We start from the raw sequence: 24,227 nt of genomic DNA, 5'->3' as shown, positions 1-24,227 counted from the left end.
ACCGTCTTATCCACCTATGTTGCCTCTTTCGGGAATCTATGGACCTGCTCAGACCACTCTGTATGTCAATGGTCTGAAGGGTTCTGCCATTTATTGTATAATTTGCACCTGAATTTGATTTTCCAAAATGCATCACCTCAAGTTTGTTAGGATAAAACTCCATCTGCCATTTCTCTGGCCAAATCTGCAATCTATCTATATCCTGCTGTACCCTTGACAATCCTTCTCACAGTCTGCAATTCCATTAATTATGGTGTCATCCGCAAACTCGCTAATCAGGTTGTCTTACCTGTTATACTTCTTGCATTGAAGCAAATACAGTCCAAGCCTTCAGTTCCACTGGGCTCAGGAACCTCTCCCTGACTGCTCCTCCTCACACACAAACATGTGCTCATATACAAACAAGCACGCATGCTCAAATGCGCGCACATACAGAAAAACTCAAAGAGACACACATAGAGACACAAAGATGTGCACACGCCCACATATATATGCATAACTACACACACTCTTGAACATGCATACCCTCATACGCACACAAAGATGCATATACACACCCAGAGATACACATACCCCTCACAGATATAAACATACACACGCAGGTACATATACACACACAGAGATACACATATCCACATAGAAATTCACATATCGATACATGATAATACTTAGATATTGATATACTTACGCACTGAAATATTCATACATGATAATTAAAACTCACCTTCATAATGTAGTCTTCACCCTTTAATAAATAGTTCCTGCCTCCCATGTTGAAAGAAATGTGAGGCAATAGATGGATTTTGTCACAGTTCACGATGTACTACATGTGAAATGAAAAAGGCAGTGATCAGAACAACAAAAATAGGCCAATCATAATATCAAAAATTGGTGCCCCTTTTTCAAAGTTTGTTACTTGTATCCCAGTTCTGATTATAGCAAATCAAAATGCTTAAATGTCTAATCTCCCTTTAGCAAAATTTAATATCCACTTCTCCAAATAATTTCAATCATCCGACTTTTGGATTGATCTCAACCTGGTTCTCTTTATCCTCCATTAATTAAGAAATCAGTACATCACCAATTTAAGTGCAGCAACAGTGGGTGAAAATCTATTGTACAAATTATCACAGTGTCAAGGATGATGCTTATGACGACAATCTACGTATAGATCTTTTAAATTCAGGAGGTTTGGTTCAGCTGACATGACAAACAAATGCCGCTACTCCTGTAATAATATAAATTACAAAAAGGAATTGTGGTTGCTGAAGACATGAAACAAGAACAGAAATGATTGGAGAAACTCAGCAGGTCTGGAAACAACTGTGGAGAGAAGATAGAGTTGGTGTTTTGAGCCTGGTCACCAAACTTGGAATGTTAACTCTGTTTCTTTCTTCACAGACGCTGCCAAGTTTCCTCCAACAATTTCTGTTCCCCATTCCTAAATTGACATATCCACTTTCTGTTGTCATCAAGACCAGGAGTGGTACTACAGAATGTCTGGCTCAGATGTGGAAATGACAGACACTGCACCATAACAGTGCCTCATCTGCAAGCTAACAATGGTTGAGTCTTAAATATCATTATTCAAGTTGTTCTGGTGTCCTTAGTTTGTGATTAAGGTCCTCTAATTCTTCTCAGGTTCAATACAAAGATAGTTTTACAAGTTGTCTCTCATCTATTCTCTTCTCACATTACAAAGCTCCCTGTTGTTGCTCCCTGTCTTTGTAGCTTATTACTGTAAGACTCATACCGCTCAAGCTGCTGCTGTTTGGAGTACAGGCCACAAGAGGCTCCAAAACATATGCCCTGCAAGGTCAGCAGTTATTCAGAGTTAACATGTCAAATTGGATTGGCCACTACAAAAGCCACAGGCCCACATGAAAACTACTGACGATGCAGCTAGGGAGCTGCTGCCTTTTATGTGAACACCCTGCACTTTGCGGGAAATCTTAGGTGGCACTGGTGGCCTGGATGACCACACAAGCAGGCGGTTCCTGCGACCAGTGAAACTTGAGCTCCAGGCTTCGGGGGCTGCTGCAGTGTGCAGTCACGAGGCTGAGAGGGTCATAGATAGCCCGTTTCAGGGTTTGGTCAGCATACACCTTAAGGAAGTATAGGCTTCTGGAAGTGGGTTACAGCTGGATGAGGGGAGGGCTCCAGGCAGCTAGTGAGGGAATTTCCTGGTGCAAAACATTTTGTGGCATTGGAAAATGCCAAGAGTGATGGTTCCCATGTGAGGTCAGCTAGAGTCAAGACCATGGCACTATGGATGGCCCATCTGCTCGAGGTGGTAGAAAGAAGTGTGAAAGGGCAATAGTGGCAGGGAGTTCATTAGTGAGGGGAGTAGGCAGCTGATTCTGTGCCTGTAGATGTGATACTAAGATGGTATATCGCCTTCTGGGTGCCATTGATGGAAGCAAGGCAGGAGATATCACAAGCTCTGGCAGGAATTTTCAAATCCTCTCTGGTGAAAGAAAAAGAAGGAAGAGGGTATGCTACAATGAAGACATAGGAGTTATAGGGGTTGAGTGAATGGGCAAAAACTTGGTAAATGGAGTAATATAGGTAAATGTGAGGTCATTATATTAATGGAGAGAAACTCCAAGTAAAGTGTAGCTCAGCGGGATCTAGTTCTTGTGCATAAAACACAAACTGTTAGCAGGCAAATGCAGCAAGTAATTATGAAAGGAAATGGAATTTTGTTTTTTATTGTTAGGAGGTTGGAGTTTAAAAATAGGGAAGGCTTGTTACAATTGTAAAGGGTGTTGCTGAGGCCACATGTGGAGTACGATGTACAGTTCTGGTCCCAATATTTAAGAAAGAATGGCATTGGAGACAGTTTGAGGGAGATTCGTTAGGCTGATTCCCAGGATGAAGGGGTTGGCTTATTGAGAATAGTTAAACAGATTAGGCATTTATTCATTGGAATTTAGAAGAATGGAAGGTGATCTTATTGAAATATACAAATTTCTGAGGGGACTTGACAGGGCAGATGTTCAGAAGATATTTACACTAGTGGGAGAATCTAGAACAGGGAGCACTGTTATGAAATAAGGGGACACTCATTTAAAGCTAACAGTCATATTAAGAATAACCCTTTGTAAATATCTCTCCTCAATTCTTTGACATTAGTCAATACCTTATTTACATTATTGTATAGTCATGATCTCACCCTTCCCTTTCCATCTAGCCTTATTAGCATACCTATTATTTCTTCCTACTTTTGCCTAAAAATCATTGCTCTTTGCCTTAACTACTCCATATGATAACGCTCAGTAGTAGGTATTAAGAGAAGCACAGACTCTAGACCTGCCTCTGTCACTGGCTCAGTGATTGATTGAACCACTGGGGGAATGTACCCATTGGTTCTTGATAAGCTCTGCAAGAACAAATTGTGTGATGTCACCCACCAAAAGGACAAAACGTTCAAAAGTACACATTCTCTTCTTTAAACTGCTTAAGGGCCAATAAATGTGTCTGTGCCCTGGGAAATAAACAAATAACATCATATATTATTTAAGGAGAGGCTTCAATTACAGCTCAGTAAACTGGTCTCTCCATTTGCAGCTACTTGGACAACACAGCAGTAACAAAGGTGATGGACTTTATATGAACATGAGGGGATGGAAGTGCTTCTCTAGGGAAATTTTAAAAAATCGATAGACATTTTAAATGAAGGCATCTTCTAAGATTAGTCTTATATACGTTACAAAGAAAATAATTAGAAAAACAGGCCATTCAGCCCAACTGGTTCATGCTGGTACTTATGCTCTACACAAGCCTCCTCCCATCTCTACCTCATCTTCGCCTATTGTGATGAAAGGTATATCACTCATACATAGTCCAGGTTATAGTCCAACAGGTTCATTTAAAATCGCAAGCTTTCGGAGCACTGCTCCTTCGCCAGGTGAACTAGACTCTCCACTTGCACCTTCATCAGGTGAAGGAGCAGAGCTTCAAAAGCTAGTGATTTTATATGAACCTGTTGGACTGTAACCTGATGTCGTGTGATTTCTGACTTTGTCGACTCCAGTTCAACACCGGCACCTCCACCTCTTGGCTGCCATTTATACATAGATTTGGAATTTGGATTTTAAAATATAGTCAGCTGTGTGCTGGTTTCTATGGAGATGGTTTTTTTTTAAAAGACAAGGTCAGGGAGCGAGCAGGTCTGGCAACATCTTTGGGAAGAAAGCAAAGTTAACATTTTAGAGTCAAATGAGTCTTCATCCGAACTGATAGCACCTTGGAAAAATTGGTATTTATGGTGATGATGAGGTAGTGGAAGGGGTCACGAAGAGAGAGGTGAGCAGATAGGTGGAGATCGAGCCCAGAGAGACTGGTTTCAGTTCAAGCTCGAAGAACAGAATCTCATTTTCTGCTTGGAGATCCTGCAGCCTTTAGTACTCAATATCGAGTTCAATAACTTCACAGCCTAATCCTATCTTTCTATTTTTTTTTACCCATTCTCACACCTGATCCTGTTATGACATGATTTTAGCACAGTCTCTCATTCCTACGTATTCTGAAGCCCATTATCACACTCCATGATTTACTTTAGCACAGATTACTCACTTCCTCTACCCTCAACTCTCATTACCACTTGTTCAGCTTCTGTCCTGTCCTGGCCTGCCATCCATAATCCTCTCATTTACCTGTCTATTTCACATATCTCTGTCTCTCAGGGCTCTGTTTCTACCTTTCCACTCACGTCTCTCTCCCCTCCCGCCCCCACCCCCCCTTCCCAACCTTGCCTTCAGCAGAATTAACAAGTTTTCTAGGCTGCTATCAGTTCTGAAGAAGGGGCACTGGACTCGAAATGTTAACTCTGGTTTCTTCCCACAGATGCTGGCAGGCCTGCTGAGATTCGCCAGCAATTTCATTGTTTTGTATTATTGAGGTCAGAGAGTCCTTCCAGAACAGGGAATAAATCCAGCATTTGTCAGAAAGCAGGCCAATCATAGAGAAGATCACAGAATCCCTAACAGTGCAGTAACAGGCCCTTCAGCCCAACAAGTCCACACTGACCCTCACAGCATCCCACCCAGACCCATCGCCCTGTAACCCAGCTAATCTGCACATCCCTGAACACTACGGGCAAATTAGCTTGGCCAATCCACCTACCCTGCACATCTTTGGACTGTGGGAGGAAACCGGAGCACCCGGAGGAAATCCACACAGACACAGGGAGAATGTGCAAACTCCACACAGACAGTCGCCCGAGGGTGGAATCGAACCTGGGTCCCTGGCACTGTGAGGCAGCAGTGATAACCACTGAGCCAACTTGCCGCCCCCTGTAGTGTTAATGGAAATATGGCTATGCTGTTGAGTTAAAATCAGGTAGGGTAAACATTTAGGGCCATAAACTTTGTTTCCCCTTAAGAAAAATCTAGGATTGAGTAAGTTTTTAATGCAGTTTGGAAAACAGCAGGGTTGAGTTCAGAAGAAAGTTTATTTTTCCCTCCCAGAAGGGGTTCAGGACAATTAAAGAACCAGATACCTCAGCAGAAGTGTTTAGTTTGTGAAACATCCAAACCAGGTGACTTTGGTTACAAATCTGCAGATATTAGAACTGAGAAAGTTTATGTTCTCAAGTTTGTGAGAAATTCGTATTGCTGACTTCGAAATAACTCACTAGTCCATGGCACAGAACCTATAAAGAGACTGTTAAGTAGAAACTTAAAGAGTTGAGGTGAGGTATAATTTCTCTGAGTTGAAGTCTATGTAACAGATAATGGGTTGAACCTTTGTTTAACAGTGCATTTTAAGATCATTATAACTGTTGTTTATGATTAAATAGCTTGCATTTTCTATTGTCCTTTTATGTAATAAACTTCTGTTGTGTTGCTGAAGAAAATCTGCAGCTTTGTGTAACCACCACATTAACTATCAGAAGAAAAGGACATATATAATCCATCAAGCCAAGTTTCACTCTGAGATCTGCCTTGTCCAGTAAGACCATCAGCTGGGATTATAACATTTCAATGTATCCATTTATTCTTTCCCAGTTCACTTATTTATCAAGTTAGTGCACCTAAATATCATAGAATCCTAGAAGCAGGCCATTTGGCCCATCGGGTCCAAAGAGCATTCCACCCACACCCTCTCCACTATCTTATCCCTATAAACCTACATTTCCATGGCCAATCCACCTAGCCTGCACATGGTTGGACTGCGGGAGGAAACCCAAGGGTGGAATCGAACCAAAACTCCTGGTGCTGTGAGGCAACAGTGCTAGCCACTATGCCACCATACAGCCCTTATATTTCAAGGTATTAATGAAAGAAAGTAAGAAAGCTCACACTGTGGGTATCCCAAAGGTTTACCTAGACTCTTGATACCTCTAGGTCCCTAGTTTGATGCCAATTTGACTGATTGCAAACAGGCTATTTTCAGCCAGAAGCACAGTAAGAATTAATGAAACTCTCCCCAGTTAGACTCTTAGGATTAGGAATAGATTTACTCGAATCTTAAGTTTGTTTCTTTCAATTATTTTAAAATGTGTCTTCCACGCCTGCCCAACTTATTCAGTTATCTGCAATAGTCAGAAATAGAGGAGAAAAGTCTGTTATGATTGCTTCCTGAAGGTTTTTTTCATCAAACCTCCTCTCTTCAAACAACCCATCACCACAGCCCTAATCCATTGGTCACACATGTTCATTAGACCTTCCCATAACTAATTGTACCAGTCAGGTGGCCTTTACTTTACCATTCCCAACGTTTTTAAACTGATGCGTTGCAAGAAATCAATAAATAAAATAAAGAACCACAGATGCTGGAAATCAAAAACAAGAATAGAAATTGCTGGAGAGACTCAGCAGGGTCTGGCAGCATCTGCAGAGAGAAAACAGAGCTAAGGTTTTGAGTCCAGTGACCCTTCTTCAGAACTGAGAGTTTCAGTTCATTTCCACCAACAATCTCGAGGCATTTAAAGAGAGGTGGGCACCATGGGGGCTGGAGTGCATTGTCTCCCTCTCCAAATCCATTTTAGATTAGTCCCCTCCCTCTCCACCTATCCTTCCTTTATTACTGCTGTCATTGTACTTCTCCTGATGGGCAGAGCTTGTAGAGACAAGTGGTATTAATGCTTGACTATTAATCCTGAGATGGCAGTAATGATCTAGGTACCTGGGTTCATAATCCAACTGTGGTAGAATTTGGAGTCAATTAAAAATCTGGAATTAAGAGTGTAATGATGACCCTGAAACCAGCGTCGACTGTCAGAAAGACCCATCTGGTTCACTAATGTCCTTTGGGGAAGGAAACTGCTATCCTTACCTGGTCTGGCCTACATGTGACTCCGGACCCAAAGCAATGTGGTTGACTCTTAACTGGCCCCTGGGCCATGAGGGATGGGCAATAAATGCTGCTCTAGCCAGTGATGCCCACATCCCATGAATGAATAAAAAATATTGTTTGTTTAAGTCATTAAATAGTGTGGGGAAGGGGAGGATTGTAGTCGGGGTGGTGATAGCCTATGTGGTATTATCGCTAGACTGTTAGTCCAGAGACCCAGATAACATTTGGGGACCTGAGTTTGAATCCTACCATTGGAATTTGAATTCAATAAAAACCTGGAATTAATAGTCTAATGAGGACCATGAATCCTTGTTGATTGTGAGTGAGGTAAATCCCATCTGGTTCACTAATGCCATTCAGGGAAGGAAACTACCATCCTTACCTGGTCTGATCTACAAGTGACTCCAGACCCACAGCAATGTGGTTGCCTCCGAACTTCCTTCTGGGATGGGCAATATATGCCGACCTAACTAGTGATCTCCTCATCCCATGAATGAATAAAAAATTGGGGAATTATTTGGTGTGTCTTTCAACAAAAAGACCAGTCAAAGCTTGGCTGAATAGTTTGACCGATAAAGCTTAGGTTGTGTTGTGCTACACACTTTGATGCTGAATGCTATTTGGGTCTAAACTTTCAAAGTTTCAAGCATATTAGTTTTCCATTGGTTTCAATTCATGGATTATGCTCTAGTAAAACACTGAGCATTGATCTCTCACTTAATAATAAAACTGCAACACCCTCCAAGGATTAAATTTGGAAGAAACAGTTTGATATTGTGGATGCACAAGCATTGCTCCATCTTGTGGTGGCATTGGCCAAAAACACAGCCTTAATAAAAACAATAGTGATTTTATTTTCACTGGAAACCTGAGCATGAGGTCAGGGCCTGGTGATGTGTTCATTTATTAACAATGGTGTAATTCTGTTGATTACTCACTCAACACAATGACTCATTGCTGGATTATCTCTAAACTGGCAATGACCATACCAGCCTGGAATCCATTTTATCCCTGCCACGTGAATTGTTATTGTCTTAGCAAACAGTTTATCTGGAAGTAATAGTTTATTTCCTCACAACGGACTATTCCCCTGATCAGCTCTTCATCAGAGACGTCTTCGTTGCTTATCGGTGGTTCTAATCATACAATCACATGGCACAAGAGGAGGCCATTCAGGTCATTGTAGATGTGCCAGCTCTTTGTCAGAACTATCTTCTCGTGAAAAAGAACTTGTTTTTCCCTCATACTCTTTGGCCAGTGATTCCAGATCTCAACAACATTCTCCGCTAGAGACAAAACCTCTTTAGGTCCGTGCCGTATTCTTTTTATTCATTCGTGGGATGTGGAAATCACTGACAAGGCCGAGCCTACAACCCAGCGGTCACAATATGGACTTTACTAGTTTCAAAATCTCCCCACTCTGGCCTCATCCCATGACCAACCCTCCCTCTCAGCCCCGCCCCCTTGACCTGACACAACCTGTCCATCTTCTCTCCCACCTATCCACCCCTCCTGCCTCACTGACCAATCCCCACCACTCCCTACCTGCACTCACCTGTCACCATCCCACCTGCCTTCCCAAGCCCCACATCTCCTCTCTATTTATTTCAGGGCTTCCTTCCCCCTCCCTGTTTCTGAAGAAGGGTCCCGACCCAAAACGTCAGCTTTCCTGCTCCTCTGATGCTGCCTCCAGCTCCACACTGTGTTATCTCTGACTCCAGCATCGGCAGTTCTTACTATCTCTGAGCATTTTCTGAACATGTCCAAATTCCCCCAAAGTTATGTGGAAGCAAAGAACAGGTTTCTGTTTAAAATAGTTGAGCCTTTGTTTTCTACCGATGCTGGGCTCTGTCACTCAAAGGCAGCACCATGTGCTTTAGCCTCGCCAATATGCTCTGGAGTCAAGTGGAAGGTTGTGGGTAAAGCTACAGTGCCTGGCTTTTGTAGAGAGAAGAGACATGCGCACAATGGTGTATCTGGATGAGTACTTCACTGGTGGCTGGGTGTTATGGAGGGACAGTAACTGGATGAGCTCATTACTCTCCACAGCCACAAACAGTTTGAAACAATTCGATCACTCAGTAATCCATGCAGATTAATCGATTTGTTTGTGGCCTCGACTGGACACAGAATTTCATCCGGTGTCTTTGATGATCTCAGGACGTTCCAAGACACTTCACCACTGATTGAGTGCATGTGAAATGCAATTGTTGCTGTAATATAGGAGGCGTAGTTTGTGCACAGCAAGCCCCCACAAACAGCAAGGGTGTTTTTGTTTTATTCATTTGTGCTGAGTGACACTGTCCAGCCCAACATTTATTGCCCATCCCTAATTCATTTTCGGAAGGTGAGGGTGAACTGCGTGATCATAGTAAACCGTGGCACTAGAAAGAGAATTCTCTGGTTTTGAGCCAGTGACAGTGAAGGAACAATACAGTTGCCATTCAGGGTGTTGGATGAATTGGAGGTGAGTTTGCCGCTGGGATGGTGTACCAGTGAATTGTTGCCGTCATCCTTCCAGGTGACAGGAAGTTTGGAAGATGCTTTTGATGAAACCTTGGTGAATTTCTGCAGTGCATCTTGTAGATAGTACACACAGCTGCTACTGAGCTTTGCTGATGAAGGGAGTGAATGTTGAAGGTGTTAGATGTGGTACCAAACAAGAGGGCTGCTTTATCCTGGATGGTGTTGAACATCTTGGGGGTTGTTAGAGCTGTAATGATCCGGGCCAATGGAGAGAATTCCATCACACTCCTGACTTGTGGCGTGTATTGGTGGGCAGGCTGAGGGAAGCCAGGAAGTCAGTTACTTGCTTCAAAATTATGAGCTTCTGATCTACTTTTGTAGCTACATGATTTCTATGGCTGGTCCAGTTCTGTTTCTGATCAGTGGAATGTTGTTGATGATGGGAGATTCAGCGATAGCTTGCCATTGAATGTCAAGGGGGCAATGGTCGGAGTCTTTCTTGTTGGAGATGAACTTTACACTTGTGTGGCATGATTATCACTTGCCACTTATCAACCCAAGCCTGAATGTTGTCTAGGCTTTGATGCAATGGCCACGAACTGGTTCGGTGTCTGAGGAGTTGTGAATGGTGCTGAGCACTGAGCACGGCAAACAGGTTCAATTTGGACCTTATGATGGAGGGAAGGTCATTGATGAAGCAAGTAGGATAGTTGAGCTGAGGACATTACCATGAGGAACTCTTGTAGTGCTGCCCTATGAGCAGGTTGTTTGACCTGCAACAACCATAACCATCTTCCTTCATAATCAATAAGATTTTAACCTGGAGATAGATTTTCTCCCTGACTCAACCTCAACTTTGCTAGGACACCTGATGGCTAACTGACTGCTATCCTGATTCTCAATGGTGTTTATTGAGGGATAAATAATCACCAGGCCACCGGGTAGTGCCTGCCTGCTTTTCCTCAAAGTAGTACCATGAGATCTTTGGAGTCCAATTGATCAGGCAGACAGAGCTCTGGTTTCATGTCTCTGGCAAAATGCAGCAGCTCCTAATGATGCAGCTCTCTCTCAGTCCTTTGGGGAGCAATAACCCTTTCATATTAGGTCTAAGGAATGGGTCCTTCAACTCAGAATTTTCAACCTCTGGGGCAAGCAAGCCACCAACTGAAACAAACACAGAGAATGCTAGAGAAGCTCAGCAGGTCTGGCAGAGAGAAACGGGGTTACGTTTTCGAGTCCAGTATGACTCTTTTTCAGAGCTGAACCAGAGCTACCAACTGAGCGACAGCTGACAAAATAATGACTCCTCCCCTCACCTCTCCCTCTGCTAGGACCGTGGCTCCAATAGTGTTCACGAGCAAGGAAACTGCTGCAGCTGGTCCTGTGATGTAGGAGGATCCAGTATCGACTATGGCTGCACAACCTTTACGACAGAACAGCATCTCTCCACCGACTGAAATTCTAAGGGAGGAGAAAAGAACAAGAATTTGTGAAAGAAATCTCTTCTTGACCTCAACAGTGATGAAACAGATCTGAACCCATTGATATTCTTACTGTCTGCTAGACATTGCAAGCTGCAAGTTAGGAGGAAGAAGAAGTCATGGACTGAGAGAAGCTGACAGCACAGAAAAAGATCCATCGGCCCATTGCATCTGAGCCTATCAAAACCACCACTTGACCCTTGTATGCTTTGGCATTGTAAGTGTACATGGCAATACTTCTAAATGTGATGAGTGTTTCTGTCTTATGGGTGGTGCACTCCAGATTCCCACCAGCCTCTGGGCAAAAACGATTTTCCTCAAATCTTCTCTAAACCTCCTCCTGCCCCTTACCCTGAATCCCTGCTCCCAGTCAAAGAACCCTCCATTAAGAGGAAAAGTCTCTTCCTGTCTGCCCTATCTATGCCCCTCATAACTTTATACACCTCAATCATGTCCCATCTCAATCTCCTCTGCTCTAATGAAGATAATCCCAGTCTGTCCAGTCTCTCCTCATCTTCTGAAACTCTCCAGCCCAGGCAACATCCTGGTAAATCTCCTTTGCACTGTCTCCAGTGCTATCACATCCTTCCTATTATGTAGATTCCAGAACTGCACACAATACTCTAGCTGTTGTCTAACCAATGTTTTATACAGTTCCAGCATAACCTCCCTGGTCTTAAACTCTATGCCTCAGCAAATAAAGACAAGTATATCATATGCCCTCTTAACCACTTTACCCACCTGCCCTGACAAGTTAAGGGACCAGTGTACATGCACACCAAGGTCCCTCTGATCCTTGTTGTTTCCCAGGCTCCTACTGTCCATCATGTATTCCCTTGCCTTGTTTGTCCTGTCCAAGTGCATCACCTCATATTTATCCGGATTTAATCTAATTTGCCACTGATCAGCCTATCTGACCAGCCTATCTATGCTCTCTTATAATCTTAAGGCAATCTTCCTCACTATTACCACCTTACTAATGTTTGTAATGTCTGAAAAAAGTGTTGATCAATCCTCCAACATTCATGTCTAAATTATTTATATAAACCACATACAGTATGGCCCCACACTGGCCCCTGAGGGACGTCAGACTTCCAGCCAGATCCTGAAGAAGGGTAATACCCAAAACATTGACTGCTCCTTTCCTCCAGATGCTGCCTGGCCTGCCTGTGTTCTTCTAGCCTCCTGTTTGTCTACCTTGGATTCCAGCATCTGCAGTTTTTTTGTCTCTAAGAAAAAAATCCCATAACCATCACCCTCTGCTTCCTGCCACTCAGCAAATTGTGGATCCAATTTCCCAAATTTCCTTGGATGACACAGGCTTTTACCTTTGCTGTCCATCTCCCATATGAGACCTTATCCAGACTATGACAATTAGGGATGGGATTTGCAAGGGTAGCCACTTTATATCTCCACAGTGAAGGTAGCTCTCAGCTGGTAGCACTCACAGCTTTGAGTTTGAAGGCTGTGGATTCAAGTCTAACAAAAACCTTGGTTGATAGTCCCAACGCAGCTGACTTTCTACTGTATCTTTCATGATGACCCAACACTGCAGTTGATGAAATATCTTTGAAGTATTGCCCCCTGCTGTGAAACAGGAAGCACACCAGTTCATACATAGAAAGATTTTTACAGTATTTATTGAGGAATAAACATTGACCAGGATGGTATCTTCCTTTGGATTAGGGAAATGGAATATTCTGTATCTAGGGCAGACAGGGAGTAGGATCAATGTTACTTAAACAAAAGTCTGCATCCCGAACAGCACAGCACACCACCGAAATGTCAACTTGGATATCTACAACTATGTATATTGGCTGGGACTAAGTGAGGACAGTGATTAGTGAATGGACAGGTGACCATTGATATCTTGAAGATCTAACAGTGTCAATGATTGTCATGTACATATAACTGTGGTATATTTATGTAAAAAATACATTTATAAATTAGAAACCAAGCCAATAATTTTTTACCTTTTATTCCCCTCTGTTTTGTTCTTCCATAACTCTATAATGTTTAACGTTAACTTCTACTTCATTTTTAACTAAAATCTCTTTTCTGGCTACCCATATTCCTCTTTTCTCTAAAACAAACTGTCTCCAAATCACACCATCCATCCTGATTAAGTTACACAAGTGAAGGATTGTTATAAAAGGCAGAACCGTTAAATGTTAACAGTGCTCTCTTTGTACACACTAATCTTTAAGCAGTTTACCACATGCCACAATTGAAATCAGTGCCGATGCTGATTGAAGCTGTGTAAGAGGGATCGCTCTGAGAGCTTGCAGTAAGGAGGCTTACCCTTTCAGTTCGATTTGCCAGTAGCCTTTCTTGAGCAGGTTCAGATAGTGAAACTCACCACTGTAGTAGGAGGGGTCTGAACCCCCAAGTATCACCTCTCCACCTGGAGTCCCTCTGGAATTTCTGTGTAAATCAAGAACACACAGCTAAAAACAAATCAAAGCAAGAGAAAGGCGAGACAGCTGGGAGGGAGCAGAGCAGACCGTTATTCCCTTCGACTGCCATGTGAAATTATCTCAATCTTTGGAATGAGGTCTCCCCACAAATTGACATAGAATTTCTCTTAGAGTGGCCACACAACACTCAAAGTGGGATTGCCAACTCTGGATGTAAACCTGAAACAGGTCAGAAATTCTTTCACAAGTAACATCTCAGAAAGCCTGACCACAAGGCACAGGTCAGGAGTGCGATCCATTTGCCTGGATGGGTGCAGCTGCAATAACACTGAAGAAGCTCAAAACCATCCTGGACAATGCAGCCTGCTTGATCAGCACCTCAGCCAAAATAAAATCATCCAGTGAAAATTACAAATAAGAAAGGAACAATCACTTTGGTGGGATTGTACTATAGGCCCCCCAATGGTAAGAGAGAAATTGAGAAGGAAATATGTAGGGAAATCTCAGATAGATGTAAGCAAAATAAGGTTGTAATAATGGGGGGATTTTAATTTTCCAAACATTGACTGAGAGTACCATGGTGTAAAAGGTTTGGATGGTGAAAAATTTGTCAAATGTGTTCAAGAAATGTTTCTTTATCAATATGTGGATGCTCCTACTAGAAAAGGAGCAAAAGTAGACCTTCTGTTGGGCAATAAGGCAGAGCAGGTGACTGAAGTAAAAGTGGAGGAACATTCTGGATCCAGCGATCATAATTCTATTCATTTCAAAATTGCTATTGGAAAGGATTTGCCTTCCATAAAAGTTAAAGCTTTTAATTCGAGCAAGGCAAATTTTGATGGAATGAGACAAGAACTTTCAAAAGTTGATTGGAGTAGACTGATCACAGGTAAAAGGACATCTGACAAGTGGGAGGCATTGAAGAGTGTGGTGACAAGAATTCAGAGGCATTATGTTCCTGTTATAGTGAAGGATATGGCTGGTAAGATTAAGGAACAATGGATGAATAAAGACAATGGGGTTCTAGTCAAGAATAAAAGAGAATCTTATTTTAGATATAGACAACTTAGTTCAATTGAATTTAATCAATCTAAAGAGTGTAAGGGCATTCTTAAGAGAGAAATCAGGAAGGCAAAGAGACGATATGAGTTAGCTTTGGCAGTTAAGGTTAAGGATAATCCAAAGAGATTCTACAAATACCTTAAGAGCAAGAGAGTAACTAGAGAGAGGGAAGGGCCTCTTAAAGGTCAAAGAGGTCATCTTTGTGTTGAACCCCAGGAGGTGAGAGAGATACTAAATGAATATTTTGCATCAATGTTTACGTGGAGAAAGAAATAGAGTCTAGAGAATGCAGAGAAATAAACTTTGATGTTTTAAAAACAGTTCACATTATAGAAGAGGAAGTTCAGGAGATCTTAGACAATATAAAGGTGGATAAATCTCCAGGACCTGATCTGATGTATCCCAGAATGTTGTGGGAAGTAAGGGAGGAAATTACAAGACTCCTTGAAGAAATATTTGCATCGTCTTTAACTACGGGTGAGGTGCCTGATGACTGGAGGGTGGCTAATGTTGTACTTTTGTTTAAGAAGGGTGTAAGGAGAAACTGGGGAACTGTAGACCTGTGAGTCTGACTTTGGCTGTGGGTAAATTGTTGGAGGTGATTATAAAAGATAGGATTTATGGACATTTAGAGAGGCTTAAATTGATTGTGGATAGTCAGCATGGCTTTGTGTGAGGAAAATTGTGTCTCACAAACTTGATTGAGTTTTTTGAGGAAGTTACCAAAAAGGTTGATAATGGCAGAGCAGCAGATGTGGTTTATTTGGATCTTAGTAAAGCCTTTGACAAGGTTCCGCATGATGGACTAATTAGTAAAGTTACGTCACATGGGATTCAGGGTGAGCTTGCCAATTGGATACATAATTGGCTTAATGGCCGGAGACAGAGAGTAACGGTGGAGAGTTGCTTTTCGGACTGGAGGCCTGCAATCAGTGGTGTGCCGCAAGAATCCATGCAGGGTTCACTGTTTTTAGTCATTTATATAAATGATTTAGATGTGAACATAGGAGGTATGCTTAGTAAGTTTGCAGAGGACACCAAAATTGGCAGCATTGTTGACAATGAAGAAGGTTTTCTAAGATTACAAAGCTATATTGATCAAATGGGTCAATGGCCTGAAAAATGGCAGATGAAGTTCAATCTGGATAAATGCAAGGTATTGCATTTTGTTACAACAAACAAGGGTAGGGCTTATACAATTAATGGTAGGGCCTTGAGTAACGTTGTAGAACAGAGAGACCCAGGGGTAAAGGTAAATAATTCTTTAAAGTTTGCATCACCTATAGACAGGATGGTTAAAACGGCATTAGGCATGCTTGCCTTCATTGCTCAGTCCTTTGAGTATAGGAGTTGGGACGTTATGTCAAGATTGTGCAGGACATTGGTGAGACCTCTTCTGGAATACTGTGACCAGTTCTGGTCGCCCAGTTATAGGAAGGATATTATCAAGCTGGAGAGGGTTCAGTAGAGATTTACCAGAATGTTGTTGGGTATGGAAGGTTTGAGTTATAAGGAAAGGCTGTATAGGCTGGGACTTTTTCACTGGGGCTTAGGATGTTGTGAGGTGACCTGATAGAAGTTCATAAAATAATGAGAGGTACACATAGAGTTGACAGTAGTTGTCTTTTCCCTAGAATGGGTAATTTCAAGACTAGGGGGTACATTTTTAAGGTGAGAGGAGAGGGATTTAAAAAAGACATAAAAGGCAAACTTTTTACATGAAGGGTGGTTTGTGTGTGCAATGAACTTCCTGATGAAGTAGTGGATGTGGGTACAATTACGTTTAAAAGACATTTGGATGGATGTATGAATAGGAAAGGTTTGGAGGGATATGGGCCAGGACCAGGCAGGTGGGACTAGTTTAGTTTGGGATTATGTTCGGCATGGACTGGTTGGATCGAAGGGTCTATTTCCGTACTGTATGACTGTATGACTCTAAGGGCAACAGATATTTACCTGTAATTACCTGTAATTTCCCCTCCAAGTCACACCACATCCTAACTTTGAAATATATCACTCTTCCTTCACAGTCACAGGGTTAAATTCTAGAACTCCCTTCCTCACAGTATTGTGGTCTTACCCTACATGGACTGCAGCAGTTCGAGAAGGTGCCTCATCACCATGTGTTCCAAAGCAGTTATGGATGGGTGATAAAGGCTGGCGTTGTTAATGACATTCACATTCCATGAACAAATAATATCATAACATGACTCCCACTACTTACCGCCTGGACGACATGCAGCCACCGCTGATATCCCAACAACTCTAATCTTACATTGCACCACTGCCCAACACAGACTAAAAGGGGAACAGACCCATCATTAGCAGCTTGAATGATCCTTGACTGTCAAACAGTGTTGATCCAATCTCCAACATTTCTATAATGGTTCAAAGAGAGTAAAATTGCTGTAAAGACTACATATATTTTTTGGAATATAAATGGGAGAAGGAAATGAAGCTTAGATTCTGCTGTTTTGCAGAGAATGTACCAGGTATGTTTAATTTGCCACTTGATAGCCAGAAGTGGAAATGTATGTTGTTCACTTCTTATTATAGAGTCATAGTGTTATACAGTACAGAAACAGACCCTTCTGTCCAACTCATCCTCGCAGACCAGATATCCTAAGTTAATCTAGTCCCATTTGCCAGCATTTGGCCCATATCCCTCTAAATCCTTCCCATTCATGTACCCATCGAGATGCCTTTTAAATTTTGTAATTGTACCCGCCTCCACCACTTCCCTTGGCAGCTCATTCCATGAGCACCCTCTGTGTGAAAATGTTGCCCCGTAGGTCCCTTTTAAATCTTTCCCCTCTCACCTTAAACCTACGGTCTCTGGTCTTGCATCCCCTGCCCTGGGAAAAAAGGCACCTTGGCTATATAAGGTTATATAAGGTCATGTAACTTTTGGAGAAGTTGTATTTACTGCTTTTGTGAGACAAGGTGCCACCATGTGCCTTCGGGTGGAAAAGCTGCCTAGCAACAGCTTTTGGATTTTTAAGTTGCAGTTTGTCAGTGACCTGGATACAGCAGTTACACTCTGACCTTCAGAAAGCCAGCAAACAAAAGCAGGCTGTTTCCCACCATCTGTCAGGGAAAAAGAGAAAACAGCATTGAAAGATTCTGTAAAGAAGAACTTCTAACTCAAACGCCTAAGCCTAACTGACCAGCTACCTGACTGAGGCTCAGCTATTGGTCTGCGGTCAACAAAAATCTGGTAACATTGCAAAAAGCAAAAAGGACTGAGAAAAAGTCAACTCATTACACCTTTGTGGTCTGGACTCTTGAGTCACTCTAAATAACCTACTTTTATCTCTGAAAGAAACCTGCAAACTCAGTCACCTTTTGGATAATTCTTCTTTCTAAAAGAACTTGCCACATTCTCTGTATCTCAGTGTCAGAGGATACCTTGTACTCATATGCAGCACTTTTTTTTCTCTCTAATGGAGTGGATGGTGGAATAGTGGGCCTTAATTATGAGTGCATAACTCCTATCACAGTCATAACAATAAAACCAAGTCCAGCTCTTTTTCCATTCACTCAAGGGATGTGAGGGCCACATGAACGCACAGTGGTTGAGAGAATAGACATCAACGAAGAAGCCCCTAATTGCCTTCATTCATGCGGTAATGATCTTTCTTACTGAACCACTGCAGCCTGTGTTCTGTACACAGACCCACAATGTCATTAGGGAGGGAGTTCCAAAATTGTGACCTAGTGACAGTGAAGGAACGACAATATATTTCTAAGTCAGGGTGGTGAGTGGTTTGGAGGGGAGGTTGCAGGCGATGGTATCCCACTCCATTGATCCATCTAGATGGTTGTGGGTTTGAAAGGACTATCTAAGGAGCCTTGGTGAATTTCTGCAGTGTATTTTGTAGGTGGTACACACTGCTGCTACTGAGCGTTGGTGGTAGAAGTAGTGGATGCTTGTAGGTGTGGTGCCAATCAAGCGGGCTTATTGAGGTTGTTGGAGCTGCACCCATCCAGGTAAGCAGGGAGTGCTCCATCACATTCCTGACTTGACAAGACTGGGGAGTCAGGAGGTGAGTTACTTAGGGTCATAGAAATGTACAGCACTGAAATAGACCCTTTGGTCCAACTCGTCCACCAGATATCCTAAATTAATCTAGTCCCATTTGCCAGCATTTGGCCCATATCTTGTAAACCCTTCCTATTCATGTACCCATCCAGATGTCTTTGAAATGTTATAATTGTACCAGCCTCCACCACTTCCTCTATCAGTTCATTCCATACACGCATCATTCTCTGTGTGAAAAAGCAGTCCCTTAGGTCCCTCTTAAATCTCTCCCCTCTCACTGCACGTTGCAGAATTCCAGCCACTGACCTGCTGTTGTAGCTATAATAGTTATATGGCTAGTCCAGATCAGTTTCTGATGAATGGTAACCCCCAGAATGTTGGTAGTAGGGAATTTGTTGATGGTAATTCCATTGAATGTCAAGGACGGATGGATAGATTCTGTCTTGTTGGAGATGGTTATTCCCTGGCACTTGTGTGGCACAAATGTTACTTTACACTTGTCAGCCCAAATCTGGACATTGATGTTGCAAGTTAGAATGATGGAAGGGCTCTTGCCCTGTCACCTCAAAATTGTGTCTATCACTTATCACCCTCTCTCCTGCTCTGCGGGATATATATATTATTCGCACCCACCTGTTGTAATATACAGAAAAGACATCTTCATTGAGAACATGTTGATCCAAGATTCTCTCAAACACCGGCTTTATGTTGTCAATAGCAATAGTCCGGAACCCCATGCCCAGGATCCCATCAAACTTGGCAAAGATAAAAGGATAAGCTGGCAAGGCAGTAGCTTCAGCAAATACTTGGATAACTGGGATATTGGCCACCTACCGGAATAAAAATCATGTTTTAGAAATCACAGGATATTGTTAGTCATGTTTCACACTGATGTCCGATGATGGGGAGCTAGAGACAGCGCAGGGAGCACAGGACGGAAAGACTGGATGAGGGGACATTGGCAGAGGTTAGTGAGTTAACTACTGTGCATCAATACATTCAGATCATCTGATTTTCTGAAACATATGTAGCATATAAGATTTTGAAGAGGTTCGACGCGTTAAATGCTGGGAGGATATTTCCTCTCATTGGGGATTCTGAACTAGGGGACAGACTTTCTGAATAAAGCACTTTGCATTTAAGACAGTGAGAATTTCTTCTTTTTGAGAATTTGTAATTCCCTAACTTCAGTGAGCACTGGAGGCTGGGTCATTGAATATATTCAAGGCAGAGATAGACAGATTTTGGATTGACAAGGGACTTGAGGGATATAAGGACAGGAAGGGGAAGTGTAAAGGCCACGATCAGGTCAGCCGTGATTGAACTGAGTGATGGAGCAGGCTCAAGGGGCTGAATGGCCTACTGCTTGCTCCTATTTATTGTGTTTGCATTTTAAAGGAGCAGTCCATCTTTTCGAAGGCACAGAGTGCTGCTAATTTATTACAGGAACACCACAGGGAGAATAACACAAATGACTGAGTGAACAGGATCTTTAAACAATGCACGGTAAATAATGTTACTGTTGATACATGAACAGGAATTAATCTTCTATTTCTCACCATTACAATATCTTGACTAAGGATTCCCTTCACATTGCCAGATCCATATTGAATAGCAAACCCTTGCCCATTGGCCTCATATGTTCTTGAGGTGGAGGAGTCATATCTGTTGTGGGAAACTGCAAAGAGCCAAAACAAGGCACAGACATTTTAATTTTAGACAATTTCACTACTTTCCTCTTGTCATAGTTTTAAGATTCTGATACATGTAATTGTAAACTTGGTTTATAGCACCATCCAGTGGCAAATCAAATTCTGTGTTAAATTGAAACATAATGTTGTATTTTTTTAAATTCTGTTCAGTTCTATTCCTTGCCGTATCCTTAATTTTTCACCTTCTTTCATCTCCTATTTTGCTTTTCACTGTTGCATATTTTTCTCTTGTTTCTTCTAGTCTTAAAAATGTCTTTACTTTCTAAATCTTTAACTTTTTTCTCTTGTTTCTTCTCATCTTAAAAATGTTCTTTCTTAAAATCTTTAACTTTTTCTCCTATCTTTTCTAGTCTTAAAAATGTCTTTATTTTTTAAATCTTTAACTTTTTTCTCTTGTTTTCTCTAGTCTTAAAAATGTCTTTATTATCTAAATCATTAACATTTTTCTCATTTTCTCAATGATACATTTTTCCCTGAGAATTTCACTCCTGCCCAGCCTCTGATTGAATCTGCAGCAAATTCCAGATCTATTGATCTTTGCAAGGTTCTTGCAGGAGGAAATTGGTGGTTGTGTCAATTTTGCAGGCTTCTCAGGAGTTTAGCTCAGAGATTGTTCAACATGGTGGTGATAGATTTGCACCAATCTGTAAGTGTAGGAACATAGGAACAGGCGTAGGCTATTCAAATTCATCCATCATTCAATGGAATCATAGCTGATCCATGGCCTAACTCCATAAACCTTCCTTTGGCTTATATCCTTTAATACCTTTGCTTTATACCAAAATTTTATTTATCTCAGATTTAAAATTAATAACAGATCCTACAATTCACAGCCATTGGTGGAAGAGAATTTCAAACGTCTACTATATTTTGAAGTACTTCCTAAATTCTCTCCTGAACTTTCTCAGACTATGCCCCCTAGTTAAAGTGATATTTCATTAGATGGTGATCCAACTTGTGAAGGAATTCTCACTGGAGTGCAATGGTGAGTCTATCTATAAATTACCTTACATTCATATAGAGGACACTTACAGCAAGCTGTGTAAATGGGTGAACAGTTGGCCGATGGTATCCAGAGGTTGGCTGAGCCTGTGTCGAAAATGACTTTGAAGTTCTGTGGAGGGGTCCCGATACTGATCTCCCCAAAGTATTGGGTCTGAAAAGGACGACACAATGATAACAAAGACCCGGTGACAATTCAAACTGCTTCATAGCCAAATGATTGCTTTTGAAATTACACTTCACCTGACGAAGGAGCAGCGCTCCGAAAGCTCGTGATTTCAAATAAACCTATTGGACTATAACCTGGTGTTGTGTGATTTCTGCCTTTGTCCACCCCAGTCCAACACCAGCGCCTCCACATCATCCTTTTGAAATGTTATCACTGCAGGAAAGTTGGCAGCCAATTTACATTGAGTAAGGATCCACAAACAGCATTTGTGTTATTTGAGCAGTTAATGTGTTTTTCAGGATATCAGTTGAGGAAAGTGTATTGACCCAGGATATACAGCATGTATAATAATGCTGCAGTATCCTTTAATGTCCACCTGAGGGAGCAGATTGGAGCAGGGTTTAACATTGGAGCTGTCAAAAAGAATCTCCAGCAGAGCTTAGTGAGTGCATCTGAAATATGTGTTCAAATCTCTAGAGTGGGATTTGAACTTACTACATTCTATTTAATAGGGACAGAATTACAGGGGGAATGCTGGCACAGCACTGACTGTGTAATCCTAGGCTAATCAGCTGGAACTAAAAACATGAGCTCAAACCCTACCCTGGGAAATTAAATAAATCTGAGATAAAAAGGCAGCATCAACAATGATGTCCATAGAACAACCGGCCTTCTGTGAAAATTTACCTTGTTCATCAACGTTCTTTCAGGAAGGAGATCTCCCAAGCTTACCTGCTCTAGCCTACACTTTTTTTGCTTTGATTTATTATTGTCACATGGACCTACGTGAAAAAGTTTTGTTTTGTGTGCCGTACAGACAGATCATACCATACAAAGTGCTTTAGGGTAATAGAACAGAGCAATGAATACACTGTACAGCTGCAGAGAAGGTGCACAAGAAGTGAGGTCAACATTTAAATTTAAAATTTAAGAGGTCCATTCAGAAGTTTGATAACAGTGGGGAAGAAGCTGTTCTTGAATCTGTTTTTACATGTTTAGGCTTATCCACTGTAACATGATTGACACAAATTCTTTATTCTTTCATGGGATATGGGCATCATTGACAAAGTCAGTAGTTTTCCTTCATTCACTCACAGGATGTGGGCACTACAGGCTGGCAATTTATTTCCCATCCCTATCTGCCCCGAGGGCAACCGCATTGCTGTGGGTATGGAGTCACATGTAAACAAGACGAGGTAGAGATGGCAGTTTCTTTGTTTTATTCATTTATGGAATCACGGGTTGGACCATCATTTATTGCCCATCCTTAATTGTCCAGAGTGGAAGTTAGGAGTCAAGCACATTGCTGTGGTTTTGGAGTCACATTGAGACACGACCAGGTAAGGACAGCAGTTTTCTTCCCTAAAGGACACTAGTGAACCTGATGGGTTTCACCATTCCCAGCAGTGACTTCTATTTTCAGAGATTACTGCTGCATACAGACCTTGGTGATTCAAGCAGAAGGATTCCATGGGTTGAGCACTCTTGGGGGGAGGGCATTCCTCCTCATCTCTGTCTTAAATGGATGAACCCTTTCTTTATTTCCTCATTAGAGAGAAAGAAAGATGACAGGTGGGGACTTTAATCTTAGGGTCACCAAGTTTCAGACAAGAGGCAGGGCTTTTTTGGCTACCTTGGCCAATATAGGAATTAAATATTCATTGTTCATGTCACTTTGCATAACAAGTCAGCTGGTCAAACCAACTGAGCTAACTGCACCCCCTGCCCCAAAATCTGCATAAACATGATGAACAGTACACAACATCGATACCTGTTTGTTCCCTTGTTTCAGCTTGTAGTCTGTTTATTCCCAATTCTTGCATTTTTAAATTCAAATCACATTTAAATAGTGGGAAGGAAACAAAGTTAGCCTTTCGAGTCCGGCGACCTTTCATCAGAACACAGTGGCCGGGCTCAAAACATGAACTCTGTTTTCTCTCCACAGATGCTGTCAGAACTGCTGAGTTTCTCCAGCAGGTTTTGTTTTTGTTTCTGATCTCCAGCATCCAAAAGTTGGTTGTTTTGTTCTTATCACATTTAATTATTGTCTACAAACTGAAAATGGGAGAGAATGGATCTGGTTGATTGAGGTCAGGGGCCATACATAGTCCTTAATGAACAGCAGGTTAAAAAGCACAATCCCTATCATTATTCCTCTCCACCTCATCCCCTCAGAATGAAGCTTAAGAAGGAGGACTGCACACTTACATCCAGGTAATTGGTAAGGATGGTCGGGGCTGTTCCATTGTTCGTCTTCATTAGAAAGTCCCTATTAACTTCAGGCGAGACATCCGACACTTTCAATCCAAGTTGCCGCAGTGACTGGCGGATGGATGGCATTTTATGGAGAGGGATCCTTTGGAGACAGGAATGGTTCAAAATGAGTGTAGGGCAACAACTGAAACCTCTTAGGTGAGCTAGAACAGGTCATTCAGCCACTTGTTGCAATGTTTCGACAGAACAAGTACATTCCATGTAAGATAACAAGGTGCAGAGCTGGATGAACACAACAGGCCAAGCAGCATCATAGGAGCAGAAAGGCTGACGTTTCGGGCCTAGACCCTTCATCAGAAA

The 24,227-nt window shown here is 42.0% G+C and overlaps 1 protein-coding gene across 1 annotated transcript in view; it reads right to left on the bottom strand.

Annotated features, from left to right (window-relative positions):
• Positions 1 to 24,227, bottom strand: part of ren (renin) — a 42,609-nt gene that overhangs the window by 2,025 nt on the left and 16,357 nt on the right. The window contains exons 2-8 of the mRNA XM_048611809.1: positions 23,862 to 24,009; positions 21,515 to 21,638; positions 20,330 to 20,448; positions 19,404 to 19,600; positions 13,551 to 13,673; positions 11,085 to 11,229; positions 725 to 823 (exon numbers count right to left, since the gene is read on the bottom strand). Of these exons, the coding sequence (XP_048467766.1) occupies positions 725 to 823; positions 11,085 to 11,229; positions 13,551 to 13,673; positions 19,404 to 19,600; positions 20,330 to 20,448; positions 21,515 to 21,638; positions 23,862 to 24,009 (955 nt within the window). The remainder of the gene's footprint in view (positions 1 to 724; positions 824 to 11,084; positions 11,230 to 13,550; positions 13,674 to 19,403; positions 19,601 to 20,329; positions 20,449 to 21,514; positions 21,639 to 23,861; positions 24,010 to 24,227) is intronic.

The sequence above is a fragment of the Rhincodon typus genome, chromosome 25 (assembly GCF_021869965.1).
Source record: "Rhincodon typus isolate 14 chromosome 25, sRhiTyp1.1, whole genome shotgun sequence".
Lineage (NCBI taxonomy): Eukaryota > Metazoa > Chordata > Chondrichthyes > Orectolobiformes > Rhincodontidae > Rhincodon > Rhincodon typus.
Note: the sequence above shows the minus strand (reverse complement) of the source record. Positions and strands in the feature narration are given on the sequence as shown.